Source organism: Channa argus, chromosome 9, assembly GCF_033026475.1.
Source record: "Channa argus isolate prfri chromosome 9, Channa argus male v1.0, whole genome shotgun sequence".
NCBI classification, from domain to species: Eukaryota; Metazoa; Chordata; class Actinopteri; order Anabantiformes; family Channidae; genus Channa; species Channa argus.
The window spans coordinates 3,025,638-3,039,150 of record NC_090205.1 but is presented as its reverse complement, the minus strand read 5'-3'; the positions used below and the strand labels follow the sequence as shown (position 1 = coordinate 3,039,150).

Sequence of the window (13,513 nt, the reverse complement as noted above, 5' to 3'; positions counted from 1 at the left end):
GCAGGGTGGCCCGGTGTCCCTCCCACAGTGGCGGCTGATAGCATAGGGAAGCAGAGGAGGTTCATGTGGAGCAGAGGGTGCTTAGCTGGCATCTCTGCCAGCTGGGAGATGTGCTGCACAGACTGACTCAGTCCTTCCTCCAGGTGCAGCATCTGTTGGTCGTGCTGCCAGTAAGGTGCCCTGGCTGGTGATCACCTGTTGCAGCTGTTTCATGTCTTCTGGATCCACTAGAGTGACCAGATTGTTCTGTCACAGTTCCAGTGGTGTAGTATGACATGGACCCAAAGTGGGTGGTAAAAAGTGGTTTATTCATAAGAACTGGGCAGGTAGGAGCAGGGGGAAGAGGAATCTATTTACTCTCATTTTTAAAAACTTGGATGTGTGATTTTTATCTGATCTCAAAAACATGAAGATAGTTACCAAAGAATCTGTGAAGCTTAAATGTGTCCACATGATTCAGAAACACATTCATGTTATGTTTTCACAAATTCACCAGATACTATTAAAGGTCTAGTAAAAAATGAAAATACAGAAACATGAGCAAACTAATGCAACAAACGTGTTTTGTTTTCTAATTTTTCACTATGACCACTGCTTTGGGGATCCCACAGGTTCCTGAGGTTTTTTCCTTCTTTTTACCTTAAAGGGGTTTGGGCACATTTACTTTATTTGATTTACGGTAAAGGTAAAGGACAGAGGGCGTTTTTGTGGAGCAGACTGTAAAACCCACTGGGGCAAAACTCCCCTTTGACATCAGGAGATGATATTTTGATTTGATAACATTTTAATTTTTCTGCTGATGTGAAATAGCTTGAATTGTCACAGTGCTTAACATTCAACATTGACATTGGTTTGTTTGCATCAAATGACAAAAAACTATTTTCAGTTGGAAAAAGTTACTATCCTCATTTAAAATGACAAAAAACATAATTTCACAACATAATATTAAAAGCACATTCAGCTGATATAAAAATGTTCAATGTCTATCTATCTATCTATCTATATAGACATATATTTTTTTGACCCTATGGTTGGTAGGTGGCCCCTCTACCAACTGAGCAACCCCCCCCCTCCAGACTTTTACATATAACTGTCAGTATTTTACTAATCCTTTTTATGCCCTCATAGACCATGTTGGTACTTCTGATAGTGACCAGCTGAACGTGCATTCTTATGATGTTAGGTTTAGTGTTACGATTGGATGAGGGCATTTCAGTATATGAAGATCCAAACGTAACACTAAACCTGATATGATGTAAAATTCGTTTTGATGCATAACATCCCATTTTAAATCATACAATCAGTTAAGTACATACACCTCTGTTTCCATAGAGCAGGTCTCATCTGAGCCACCCACAGTCTCTCTACAGTATGTTGGCCTCACGGGATCCAGGCTGCAGAATCTGAAGAGTGACAATCAGTTTAACAGCTCTTCTAAACCAGGGGTAGAACAAAGCATAGATCAGAGGGTTTAGACAGGGGTTAAAACAGAAAACAGAAATCACAAGGATTCCATATGAAGTGTTGAGAAGGTCCACTCCTACAAGACAAACACAGTAATATGGGATGAAACACATTAGAAACACAGCTATAAGAATTCCAAGAGTCCTGGCTGCTTTCAGCTCAGACTTTCTTGATGTCACAGTCGCTGAATGCTGCAGTGTAACAGCTGTAATGTGAGAGCGCATGGCACGAGCCTGAGACACAGCCACCACAAACACTCTCAGATTCAGAACGATGATGACAGTAACTGGAATAATAAAGGTCACAAAAACATCTACAAATCCTCCAATATAGTCAATAAAAAATTCACAATTCCCATAGCAGGACACATGCATGTCATTTTGAAACAACATATCCTTTATTAATGCAATTCTGTAAAGAAACGAACACAACCAACACAGAAAATTGCAAAGTTTCACTCTTCTCACAGTGACTCTGGTGGGATAATGCAGAGGTTGACAAATAGACACATAACGATCGATTGATATAAGAACCATGTTTCCAACTGAGGCAGAGATGGTGAGTGTGGTAACATACATATACAGAGCACAGATATGATCACCGAGAAACCAGCAGGATGTTTTTCTGAGCATTTCACCTGGAAGGGTCACAAGTCCCACAATGAAGTCTGAGACAGACAGAGAGAGGAGGAGGAGGTTGGTGGGTGTGTGGAGCTGCCTGGAGCCAGAGAGCAGTTAAACACGTTAGAATACAAATATGGAAATTAAAAAAACTTATCAGATACAGTATCTGGAGTAGCCTATAGTAGCAATTAGGATGAAGCAAATATATGCCTCACATTTAGTACATGTTGCACTTTAATGTGCAAAATCATTATCGACATTGACACAGTGCAAGTCTTCATGTATTTGTTAGAACTGATTTCTTATAAGAATCAACTACAGATCTGCCTATAACAAATAAACTTCTGTGTTATGTGATAGTGAACATTGCCTGAAATGAGAGATCGAGATGATGACGAGCAGGTTCAGAGCCACAGTGAGCACAGAGAGAGACGACAGCAGACAGCGAAAAAACACAACTTCAGACCAAGAAATCAGTGGCTTCCTGCAGGAGGTGTTGAGGAGCTGTGGAAAGCAGAGCTCTGCTCCATCATGTACCTCCATCATCAGAGATGTGAAGAGAGCTGCAGCTGTAGCAGCTTTCTGACCACAACTCTGTCATACAACAGTTTTATCTGTGTGACACACACTTCATCAGTCCTCTGCTCTCAGTCTCTGCTGGGACCTCATGTCCCTCCTCCTCCTTTCTACACGTTACATCATCATATTCTCTCCCAGCCTCCTCAGCCTGCCTCTGTTATTCTCTACATTTTTCTAATTTCCTATTAAGGACCCAGTTACTTCTTTACTCATTAGTCTGACTCTTAACATCAGCATTTAAAATTTTCTCTCCTCTTTCTTTTGTGTTGTGCCTGTTATCTTTCACCATCAGAAACTGTTGGTTTGTCTGTGATCTGTCTGTGATCTGTCTTCAATATTTGGTGTAAAACTAAATTAAATATAATATGAGAAAAGAAACAATGACACAAATTTGAAATGCACAGAGATAATTCAATTCAACTTTATTTATATAGCGCCATTTCACAACAAAGTCATCTCAGGGCACTTTACAGAATAAAGTCAAGATTATAAAGATGTATAAAGAGAACCCAACAATTCCCCTTGGAGCAAGCCATAGGCAACAGTGGAGAGGAAAAACTCCCTTTAACGGAAGAAACCTCCAGCAGAACCAGGCTCAGGGTGGAAGGCCATCTGCCTCGACCGGTTGGGGTGAGTGGAAAGGGGAGAGAGAAAAGAACAGAGCAACAAAAAGCAACAGCAAAACATCGGGCAGATTGGTAGGACCAGTAGCTGCACGCTGGAAGACACACAGCTTCAAAGCCAGGGGACACCTGCAGAAAGGGACAGAGAGAGGGGGACAGAGGAGGACAAAGACAACTACGGGAGAGAACACACAGAGTTAATGACATACAGTGGTAACAATTGCAGGATGAGAGGAGAGGAGAGATGGTCAAGAGGAGGAAAGGAGCTCAGTGCATTGGGGGGTGGGTCCCCCAGCAGTCTAAGCCTATGGCAGCATAACTATAACTAACTATATGCTTTATTAAAGAGGAAGGTTTTAAGCCTAGACTTAAAAGTAGAGAGGGTGTCTGCTTCCCGAATCTGAACTGGGAGCTGGTTCCACAGGAGAGGAGCTTGATAGCTAAAGGCTCTACCTCCCATTCTACCTTTGGAAATTCTGGGAACCACAAGTAGGCCTGCATTCTGAGAGCGAAGTGGTCTACTGGGATGATATGGTGCTATGAGGTCTTCTATATATGATGGAGCCTGACCATTCAGAGCTTTATATGTAAGAAGCAGGGTTTTAAATTCTATTCTAGATTTAATGGGAAGCCAATGGAGAGAAGCTAGTGAAGGTGAAATATGATCTCTCTTGCTAGTTCCAGTCAGCACTCTTGCTGCAGCATTTTGGATTAATTTCAGGCTCTTTAGGGAGTTACTGGGGCATCCTGAAAGTAGGGAATTACAGTAGTCCAACCTAGAGGTAACAAATGCATGGACCAGTTTTTCGGCATCACTTTGAGACAGGATGCTCCTAATTTTGGCAATGTTCCGTAGGTGGAAGAAGGCTGTTCGAGAGATCTGTTTTATATGTGAGTTCAAGGACAGATCCTGATCAAAAATAACTCCAAGGTTCCTTGCAGTAGTACTGGAGGCCTAGACTTATGCCATCTAGTGTAACAATATGGTTGGACATCATATCTCTGAGATTTTTGGGCCCAGATACTATGACTTCAGTTTTGTCTGAGTTTAAATATAAAAAATTGTGGGACATCCAGGCCTTTATGTCTTGTAGGCTTGAAGCTTTATTAACTGATTATTTTCATCTGGTTCCATAGATAAATATAGCTGGGTATCATCAGCATAACAGTGGAAATTTATGGAGTGTTTTCTAATAATGTTGCCTAAAGGAGACATATATAAAGTAAAAAGTATTGGTCCTAACACAGAGCCTTGTGGAACTCCATAGCTAACCTTTGTGTGCATGGAGGATTCATCATTAACATGAACAAATTGAAATCTATCAGACAGATAAGATTTAAACCAACCTAGTGCAGTTCCTGTAATTCCAATTTCATGTTCCAGTCTCTGTAATAAAATGTTATGATCAATTGTATCAAATGCAGCACTAAGATCTAACAGAACAAGTATAGAGATGAGTCCAGTATCTGAGGCCATGAGAAGATCGTTGGTGACTTTTACCAGTGCTGTTTCTGTACTATGATGAACTCTAAATCCTGACTGAAAGTCTTCATACAAATTATTCCTATGAAGGTGATCACATAACTGTTTTGCAACTACTTTTTCAATTATTTTAGAAATAAAGGGGAGATTAGATATTGGTCTGTAATTGGCTAAAACACCTGGGTCAAGACAGGGTTTTTTAAGTAGTGGTTTAATTACAGCTACCTTATAGGCCTGTGGTACATAGCCTGTTTCTAAAGATAGATTTATGATATATAATATGAATGTATCTATTAAGGGTAAAGCTTCCTTGAGCAGCTTAGTTGGAATAGGGTCTAGCAGACAGGTTGTTGGTTTAGATGAGGTAATAATTGAAGTTATCTCAGAGAGATCTATGGATAAAAAGCAGTCTAACAGGGATTGAGGCCTTATCGATGACTCTAGCACTGCTGTACATGAAGATCTATCTGTAATTTTTGGGGGGAGGATCTGGTGAATTTGTTCCCTAATACCTACAATTTTATTCATAAAGAAAGTCATGAAGTCATTGCTGCTCAAAGTTAAGGGCCGTTACCTATAAATTAAACATGAAATTAGTAAACAATATGTAGAAAAATAAAAGTTGCGACACTTCCATGTCTATGCGCATGCATTAGTAAAAAAGCAGTTATATTGGGACATTCAAGGGTCTCATAGACCACCTCTGTTTAGTGACCATTTTCCTGGTAAACTACCAAAAGCCTCTTTCACTACAAAGAGGTCCATAAAAGGAATGAAGAAAGCCAACTACAGTACATTAACAGGTGCTTTTGGACTGCGGACGTTGTCATAGTTCTTTTAGGTGGATAAAGTCCCCTCTTTTTGAAAAAGACATAGGGCCACAGTGACTTAAACCAACAAAATACAATCAGTTCACCCTTGAGTCCAAGTGGATGTTTGCAGCAAATTTGAAAAACTTCCTTTAAGCTCCTCCTGACACGATATGTTCACAAAAATGAAAGAACACAACCTTTGATTTTGTTGTAGACGGACATTTGGTCTTCAACCAGATTACCAGACTCCATCTGTCCCTGTGATCATTGTTGAGTCGAACCCGTGAGGCCGGCTCCTCCTGCGGTGGGCATATCGTGTCACTTCCTGTTTCTGCTGAAGGACTGTTTACTGGTTAATTCAAGCTCTTACGTCCTGAAACAAGAATCACTACTTGAGATGTGAATTACGCTTGTATTACACAAGCACCTGCCCTTGTAAAGATAACTAGCGTTAACTAATTCCAAATTTTACCCATCTCACACTCATTGCTCATCAGGTCGGTGGGGTGCAACTGGACTTTTCGTCAATGATACCTGGAAGTTTTCCCAGACAGCACCCCTCAACAATCTGTCCTCTCTGGAATATCATGCCATCTCACAAGAAGACTGGCTTCAGTCTTACCTATCAGGACAAACCTTCAAGGTATCCTGGCAGGGGAATGTTTCTCACTCTCATAGCCTCTCTACCGGTGTGCCGCAGAGTTCAGTTCTTGGTCCTCTTCTTTTTTCTGTCTGTACTACTTCCCTGGGTTCTATCATGTCAGCGAATGTGGCGCAAGAAGGTAGAGCGGCTTTCCACCAATCTTGCAGTTGTTAGTTCAATCCCCAGCCCATTCAGTCACATGTGTCCTTGAGCAAGACACTGAACCCCAACTTATTTGCTCCCGGTGAGCGTTGCCCAGCTGCATAGCAGCTCCCCCATCAGTGTATGAGTGTACGTGTTATTGTGAGTGTGAATGGGTGAATAAGATCAGTGTAAAGCGCTTTGAGTGCCAATAGGTAGAAAAGTGCTATATAAGTGCGGAACATTTACCATTTATCATACGCTCACATGGTCTTTCCTATCATTGCTATGCTGATGAGACACAGCTCTTCCTGGTCTTGATGACTCCATTGTCTCATCACGCATTTCTGCCTGTCTCTCAGAAATCTCTGCCTGGATGAGACAGAGACATCTTCAGCTCAACCTCTCCAAGACCGAAGTCCTTGTCTTCCCAGCCAGACCTTCGAAGCAACACAACATCAACATCCTAGAACATCAGCAAGATCAGACCCTACCTCACGGAATATACAACAGAACTCATTGCACAGGTGCTGGTTATATCTCGTCTTGATTACTGCAATGCTTTGTTCATAGGGTCACCAGTATCCACAACCAAACCATTGCAGAGGATTCAAAATGTGGCCGCACACCTCATTTTCAGCCCAAAAGAACTTGTATTACGTCACTTCTTAGATCTGTACACTGACTTCCTGTAGCTGCTTGCATCCAGTTCAAAGCTTAGTCTTTCACCCACAGGGTGATCACCTCAACAGCTCCTGCTTACCTCAACTCCCTCATTCAGGTCTACAATCCCTCCTGTCAACTGTGGTCTGTCAAAGAACGATGTCTGGTGGTCCCAGCACCGCACACAATACACTAAGCAAAAGTCCTCAGCTCAATGATCCCATGATGGTGGAACAAGCTACCAAACTCTACACACTCAGCAAACTCACTCCTAATATTAAAAAAACTACTGAAAACAGAACTCTACCACACCTTCCACTTAAATCTAAAAAATAAAAAAAATTCAAACAAATGACACTTCTTTCCTGCTCTTTCTTGCACTTGCATCTCGTGAACAGTAAACTTTTTTCTACCGGGACTTTGCTTTGATGTTTTCTCCTTGACTTAGATTTTTGCTGCCTTGTACCTCACTTGTAAGTCGCTTTGGATAAAAGCGTCTAATAAATGACTAAATGTAAATGTACCTGTCTTAGCAGTTTTTTGTCTCCCTCTGTCTCTCCTTCTCTCACTTGCTCGATGTGTCTCATGTTCAGTTTTTCCTCTGCCTCCTTTACTGATAACACACTTCCTCCCTTTGGACTTTTATTTTGTAGCCCCTTTTCCCCCACTTCCTATTCCTAGTACTGTTCTGTTAACTTTACCTTCATTATCCCTCATTGTTTGCAACTGCTCCCTTCACTATTTAAGTCCAGTCTTCCCCACAGTTCCCGGCCAGATCCTTATCATCTCTCTCCCAGCCAACGCTCTGAATTCTTGATTTACCTGATCATAGAAATCCTGACTCTTGAATATTGGACTCTGTTTTCTAGCAACCTTTGGTCTGAGGTTTGGTCTGTTTCCCATCCAGTCTCCTAGTTATTTTTGTGTGTGTGCATTTTTGATAGGCTTTGTTCTTAATCCCTTAGGTATGAGTGCAATTTTGTTTAGTAGTTAATTCCTGCTCCTTATTTTTTGTTGCATACATCTTTTAGTTCACAGTTTATATTTAAGCCTAGTTGCTTCTGTATTGTGTATTTTGTTTCCTGAGTTACCCAGCAGATTAATGTTCAGTACTGTTAGTTCTTTGTGTTTCTTATCAACGTCTTCTGTTTATTAGTTTCCCTATTCTTTTCCAGTGTGTGCCTTAGGGTTTAGCAGTTTATGTTTCACATCCGTGTTTTATTTTATTTCTCAGCCATTTTTCAGTAGAGTTATTTTGGTTCCCAATTTTTTATTTTTTTTTTGTTGACGTTAGTTAGTTTTCCTAGTTTCAGTCAAGTTGATAGTTTGTGCTTTGCCTTTTCTTGTACCCTCCTGTTTGGATCCTTTCTGTTTATCATCAAGAGTTTTTTCGTGCGAGTGTTTTTTTTTTTCTTTTTCTTCCCCCCCCATGGATGCCAAAGAGACTTGCATGTCCTTCTTGGGGTACAGACCCCAGGCTCATAGCCAGACTCGGGTCTTAAACGGTTATGAGGGGACCTGTCTGGAAATCTGTCCTCCGGACGTGGGCCCCCGACATAGGAGGTCCAAACCTCATACAAAATCGCTAATCCCTGAAACTACTCAGTCTGCCCCTGTTCCTGAGCGTCCTTCTGCCCTTGACACCACCCCTGAGCCTGCCACCACACCGCCTGTCTCCAAACCACCTAACTGCCCACCTGTTCCTGTTTTGGCTCCAGTAGAACCTACTCCACCGATACCTGAGATGTCAGCTCCTGTTTCTGTGATAGCTTCATGTCCGGTCGACACTCTCCCTCATTCGGTCAGGAGTATAACAGACCAGCCTGCCACTGAAACACAGGAGGCTGATTCCCCTGTGTGTAGGAAACGCTCAGCCAGACGTCGAAGGGCCCATTACGCCAGCTCCTCCAGATGCCCCAGCCCTCAACCCACTTGAGGTGGTACTCTCTCCAGTAACTCCCAAAGTTCTGACACTTCCGATATAGATCAATACCCGGTCATCCATCAGCTGTTCGCACGCCTAAGGGAGACTGTGGCAACCTCCGTGGACACTGAGGTTGGCTGCTCAGCAGCACGGCAGTTGGAGGAGATCGTCAGGTCCAGAACGTAGTTATTGAGCATGCAAGATGTGCCAGAGTTACTGGCCTATTTAGGTGCGATCAGGACACCAGGGAAGTTTGGACAAGCAGAACCTTCCCTTGTCCAGAACTGCACGCCTGCTTCAGAGTTGGCCAATGTTCTGCCTGCTCAGGATTCCGAGCTCACAAGCAGTCCACCCAAACCCGCTCCTAGCCTGGACTACACTCCTGAGCCTGCCTCTGGGTCGGACAACACTTCACCTGGCCTTGGCTCTGATTTCTGTTACAGAGCGGGTCGACGCCGCCTCCGGCGCTGGTCCCATCCCTGTTTGTCCAGGTCCAGTCTGGAGGTTGGGGTCAGCTCCTGTTTCCGCTCCTGCTGTCTCTGGACGGGTTGACACCGCCACCTCAGCTCCTGTTCCGGTACGGGTCAATGCCGCCAGCAGCTTGGAGGGGTTCACCCAAGTCGATGCCACGCCTGTTCCTGGCTCCGGGTCGGCCGTGGTGTGGCCTGGCTCTGTTCCTACTCCTGTTCCCGGATCCAGGTCGGCCAAGGTCCGGCCCGTTGCTGATCCTGCTCCTGACCCCAACACTCCTCAAGGTCCAGTTTCTGGTCCTCCAATACGGGGTTCTAGCTTTCGTCACCGACCACTGCCTGCCCCCCAGAGGGCCTCATCCGCTATCGCCGGCTTCCTGCCTGCCCCCGGAGGGTCTCAGCCGCCGTCCCCAACCTCCTGCCCGGCCCCCATAGGGCCTCTGCCGTTGTTACTGGCCTCCTGCAAGAACTCCTGTCCAGCCCCCAGAGGGCCTCAGCCGCCGTCGCTGACCTCTTTCACATCCGTGTTTTATTTTATTTCTCAGCCATTTTTCACTATCGTTGTTTTGGTTAACAATTTTTTTTTTCACTCCAGTAGTCGATGTTAGTTTTCCTAGATTTCAGTGGAGTTGATAGTTTGTGTTTTGCATCTTCTTGTACGCTCCTGTTAGGAACGCCACTTACTTTCTAACTTTTGTGTTGCGTGTTTGTGAACTATACCATGGAGATCACCTCTTCTGGTTTACTGCCTTCTTTTTCAGTGGGGCAACACTATCGAGTATTGTACATAGTGAGGCTGCAGAACTGTCAACAAGATAATCTACTTGTGCAGGAGTAACATTAAGGAGGCTACTTTTCATTGTATTAACATATAGTGAAGCAAATGATGAAAAAAAATTCTTTAAATTTTTATTCTTTAAATTTCTTTTTCACTTAAGCATCTGCTATAGTGGAATTTTTCCCTAACTGTTACAATGGGGTTAAATAAACTATGTTTTGCGGACCCTGGCCTGTTTTAATTCACTGCCCTCACACTGTCTCAAAGTGATGCCGAAAAACTGGTCCATGCATTTGTTACCTCTAGGTTGGACTACTGTAATTCACTACTTTCAGGATGCCCCAGTAACTTCCTAAAGAGCCTGCAATCAATCCAAAATGCTGCAGCAAGAGTGCTGACTGGAACTAGCAAGAGAGATCATAATTCACCTTCACTAGCTTCTCTCCATTGGCTTCCCATTAAACCTAGAATAGAATTTAAAACCCTGCTTCTTACATATCAAGCTCTGAATGGTCAGGCTCCATCATATATAGAAGATCTCATAGCACCATATCATCCCAGTAGACCACTTCGCTCTCAGAATGCAGGCCTACTTGTGGTTCCCAGAATTTCCAAAGGTAGAATGGAAGGCAGAGCCTTTAGTTATCAAGCTCCTCTCCTGTGGAACCAGCTCCCAGTTAATTTTCAGGAAGCAGACACCCTCCTTTCTTTTAAGTCTAGGCTTAAAACCTTCCTCTTTAATAAAGCATATAGTTAGTTATAGTTATGCTGTTAGGCTTAGACTGCTGGGGGACGCACCTCATCCTGTCACTCTCTCCTCTCCTCTCACCCCACAATTGTCAACACTGTATGACATTAACTGTGTGTTTTCTCCCATAGTTGTCTTTGTCCTTCTCTGTCTCCCTCTCTCTGTCTCTGTGTCCCCGGCTTTAGAGCTGTGTGTTTCCAGTGTGCAGCTACTGGTCCTGGCTCCTACCAACCTGCTTCCATATTTCTGTTGCTTGTTTTTATTTACTCTATAAGTACATTTCTATGTGCATTTATACATTTGTGTGGATATTATTCTGAATATACTTGTGGTTTTGTCTTTTCTTATTTTAGATTTTAAAACAAGTTTGGCACCACATTACCAAGACAAATCTTTTGTAAGTGAAAACTGCTTGATAAACAACTTTTTTTTTTGTCTTTTAGGAATGAAAATGGTAACATCACAATATAAAAGGAAGAGAGAGCATAATGACCATCAATTACAAAATGTGAGTCAAGTGACTGAAGAAGAAATTTGTAAAAAAGAAAAAACAGAGGGAGGGTTGGAAGGCCCGCAGAGAATGCAGTGAGGATGATGATGAGGAGGAGGAGGTAATGCCAAGAGTGATGAAGGAGGGACCTGAGGTCCCAGCAGAGACTGAGAGCAGAGGACTGATGAAGTGTGTGTCACACAGATAAAACTGTTGTATGACAGAGTTGTGGTCAGAAAGCTGCTACAGCTGCAGCTCTCTTCACATCTCTGATGATGGAGGTACATGATGGAGCAGAGCTCTGCTTTCCACAGCTCCTCAACACCTCCTGCAGGAAGCCACTGATTTCTTGGTCTGATGCTGTGTTTCTTTGTTTTCTGCTGTCTTCTGTCTCCGTCCTCACTGTGTCTCTGAACCTGCTCGTCATTGTATCGATCTCCCACTTCAGGCAGAGTTTCACTTCTCATTAGAACCTAAACGTTTCAAAGTTTGAAGCTAAATTTTCTCAAATGAAATGGCCTTGGGAGAGTTTATAAAATGTACACTGACTTGTTGAAATTGCTTTTGCACACTAAAAATCAACATCCAATGAATGTAAAGCATGTGTTTGACCCATTTTAAGTACAATTGCAATTTCTTCTAATAATAATGTGCAAATTAACATTCCATTACTCTATTATAATATGTTTAATGATCTCCTCTTCCTCCAGGCAGCTCCACAAACCCACCAACCTCCTCCTCCTCTCAATGTCTTTCTCAGACTTCATCGTAGGCTTTGTGTTCATGCCTGGTGAAATCCTCCGAAAAACATCCTGCTGGTTTCTCGGTGACCTCTTTTGTTCCCTGTATATTTATTTTGCAGCTATTGCTCTCTGTTCCTCAGTTGGAAACATCGTTCTTATATCAGTTGACCGATATGTTATTATTTGTGACCCTCTGCATTATCCCACCAGAGTCACTGTGAGAAGAGTGAAACTTTTCATTTCTCTGTGTTGGCTCTGTTCAAACTTCTACAGCAGTTACTTGGTAAAAGACGACTCTTTACAAAAAGACAAGTATTTTTCCTGCTATGGAGAGTGTGTGTTACTTGTTGACTACACTTTAGCATATGTTGACCTTGTTTTAAGCTTCATTGCTCCAGTTACCATCATCGTAGTTCTGTATGTGAGAGTGTTTGTGGTGGCTGTGTCTCAGGCTCGTGCCATGCGCTCTCACATTACAGCTGTTACACTGCAGCATTCAGTGACTGTGACATCAAGAAAGTCTGAGCTGAAAGCAGCCAGGACTCTTGGAATTCTTATAGCTGTGTTTCTAATGTGTTTCATCCCGTATTACTGTGTCTCCTTTGCAGCGGGGAACATACTCAATAGTTCATATGGAATCTTGGTGCCATGTCTCTTTTGTTTTAATTCCTGTCTAAACCCTCTGATTTATGCTTTGTTCTACCCCTGGTTTAGAAGAGCTGTTAAACTGATTGTCACTCTTCAGATTCTGCAGCCTGGATCCTGTGAGGCCAACGTTCTGTAGAGAGACTGAGATTGTGAGCTGAAAACAGAAAAACAAGTTCATGTTGTTAAATAAGTAAAAATCACAAATCCCCAAAAAGCTAATAATTTCTTTATACATATTTTACACCTATTATTTAATGATGACAAAAATCTGTACAGATTATTATAATCCCTCTGTTCTTTACACATATATGAATTTGTTTTTAATTTTGAAAGATCATGACAATTTCCCCCATTTTGACTGTAGTAATCTGTATTTATTTTTTTACCTATATTGACATTGGATGTGTGCATCATCCTTATTATTATTATTATTGTTTGTAATAATTTCTACCACCACTAATAATAATAACATAATGGGCTTTTTAACAAGAGTCTAGTAACTCTTGTGAAAAAACATGCTAATGAGTTCAGCTTAGTTATCTAATTAAAATGTTTCCTTCAGTTTGGTGGAAAGCAGGAACCTCATTCATTTTAAATGTGGGGGCCAAAACATTAGAACCACCTCTTCTTATAACGCACTCCAGTACGACTTCACTACTCACTTTGAACTCAATAATAAAC

The 13,513-nt window shown here is 42.3% G+C and overlaps 2 protein-coding genes across 2 annotated transcripts; one reads left to right on the top strand and one right to left on the bottom strand.

Annotated features, from left to right (window-relative positions):
* Positions 1 to 264: 264 nt before the first annotated feature.
* On the bottom strand, positions 265 to 2,630 carry LOC137132918 (trace amine-associated receptor 13c-like). Its single transcript, XM_067515945.1, has 2 exons — positions 2,458 to 2,630; positions 265 to 2,181 (listed from the first exon to the last, which is right to left on the bottom strand). Exons 1-2 carry the CDS (start codon positions 2,628 to 2,630, stop codon positions 1,365 to 1,367), a joined length of 990 nt encoding a protein of 329 aa, XP_067372046.1. The 3' UTR covers positions 265 to 1,364.
* Positions 2,631 to 11,716: 9,086 nt separating this feature from the next.
* Positions 11,717 to 13,032, top strand: LOC137132917 (trace amine-associated receptor 13c-like). Its single transcript, XM_067515944.1, has 2 exons — positions 11,717 to 11,889; positions 12,152 to 13,032. Exons 1-2 carry the CDS (start codon positions 11,717 to 11,719, stop codon positions 12,966 to 12,968), a joined length of 990 nt encoding a protein of 329 aa, XP_067372045.1. The 3' UTR covers positions 12,969 to 13,032.
* The last annotated feature ends 481 nt before the right edge of the window (positions 13,033 to 13,513 follow it).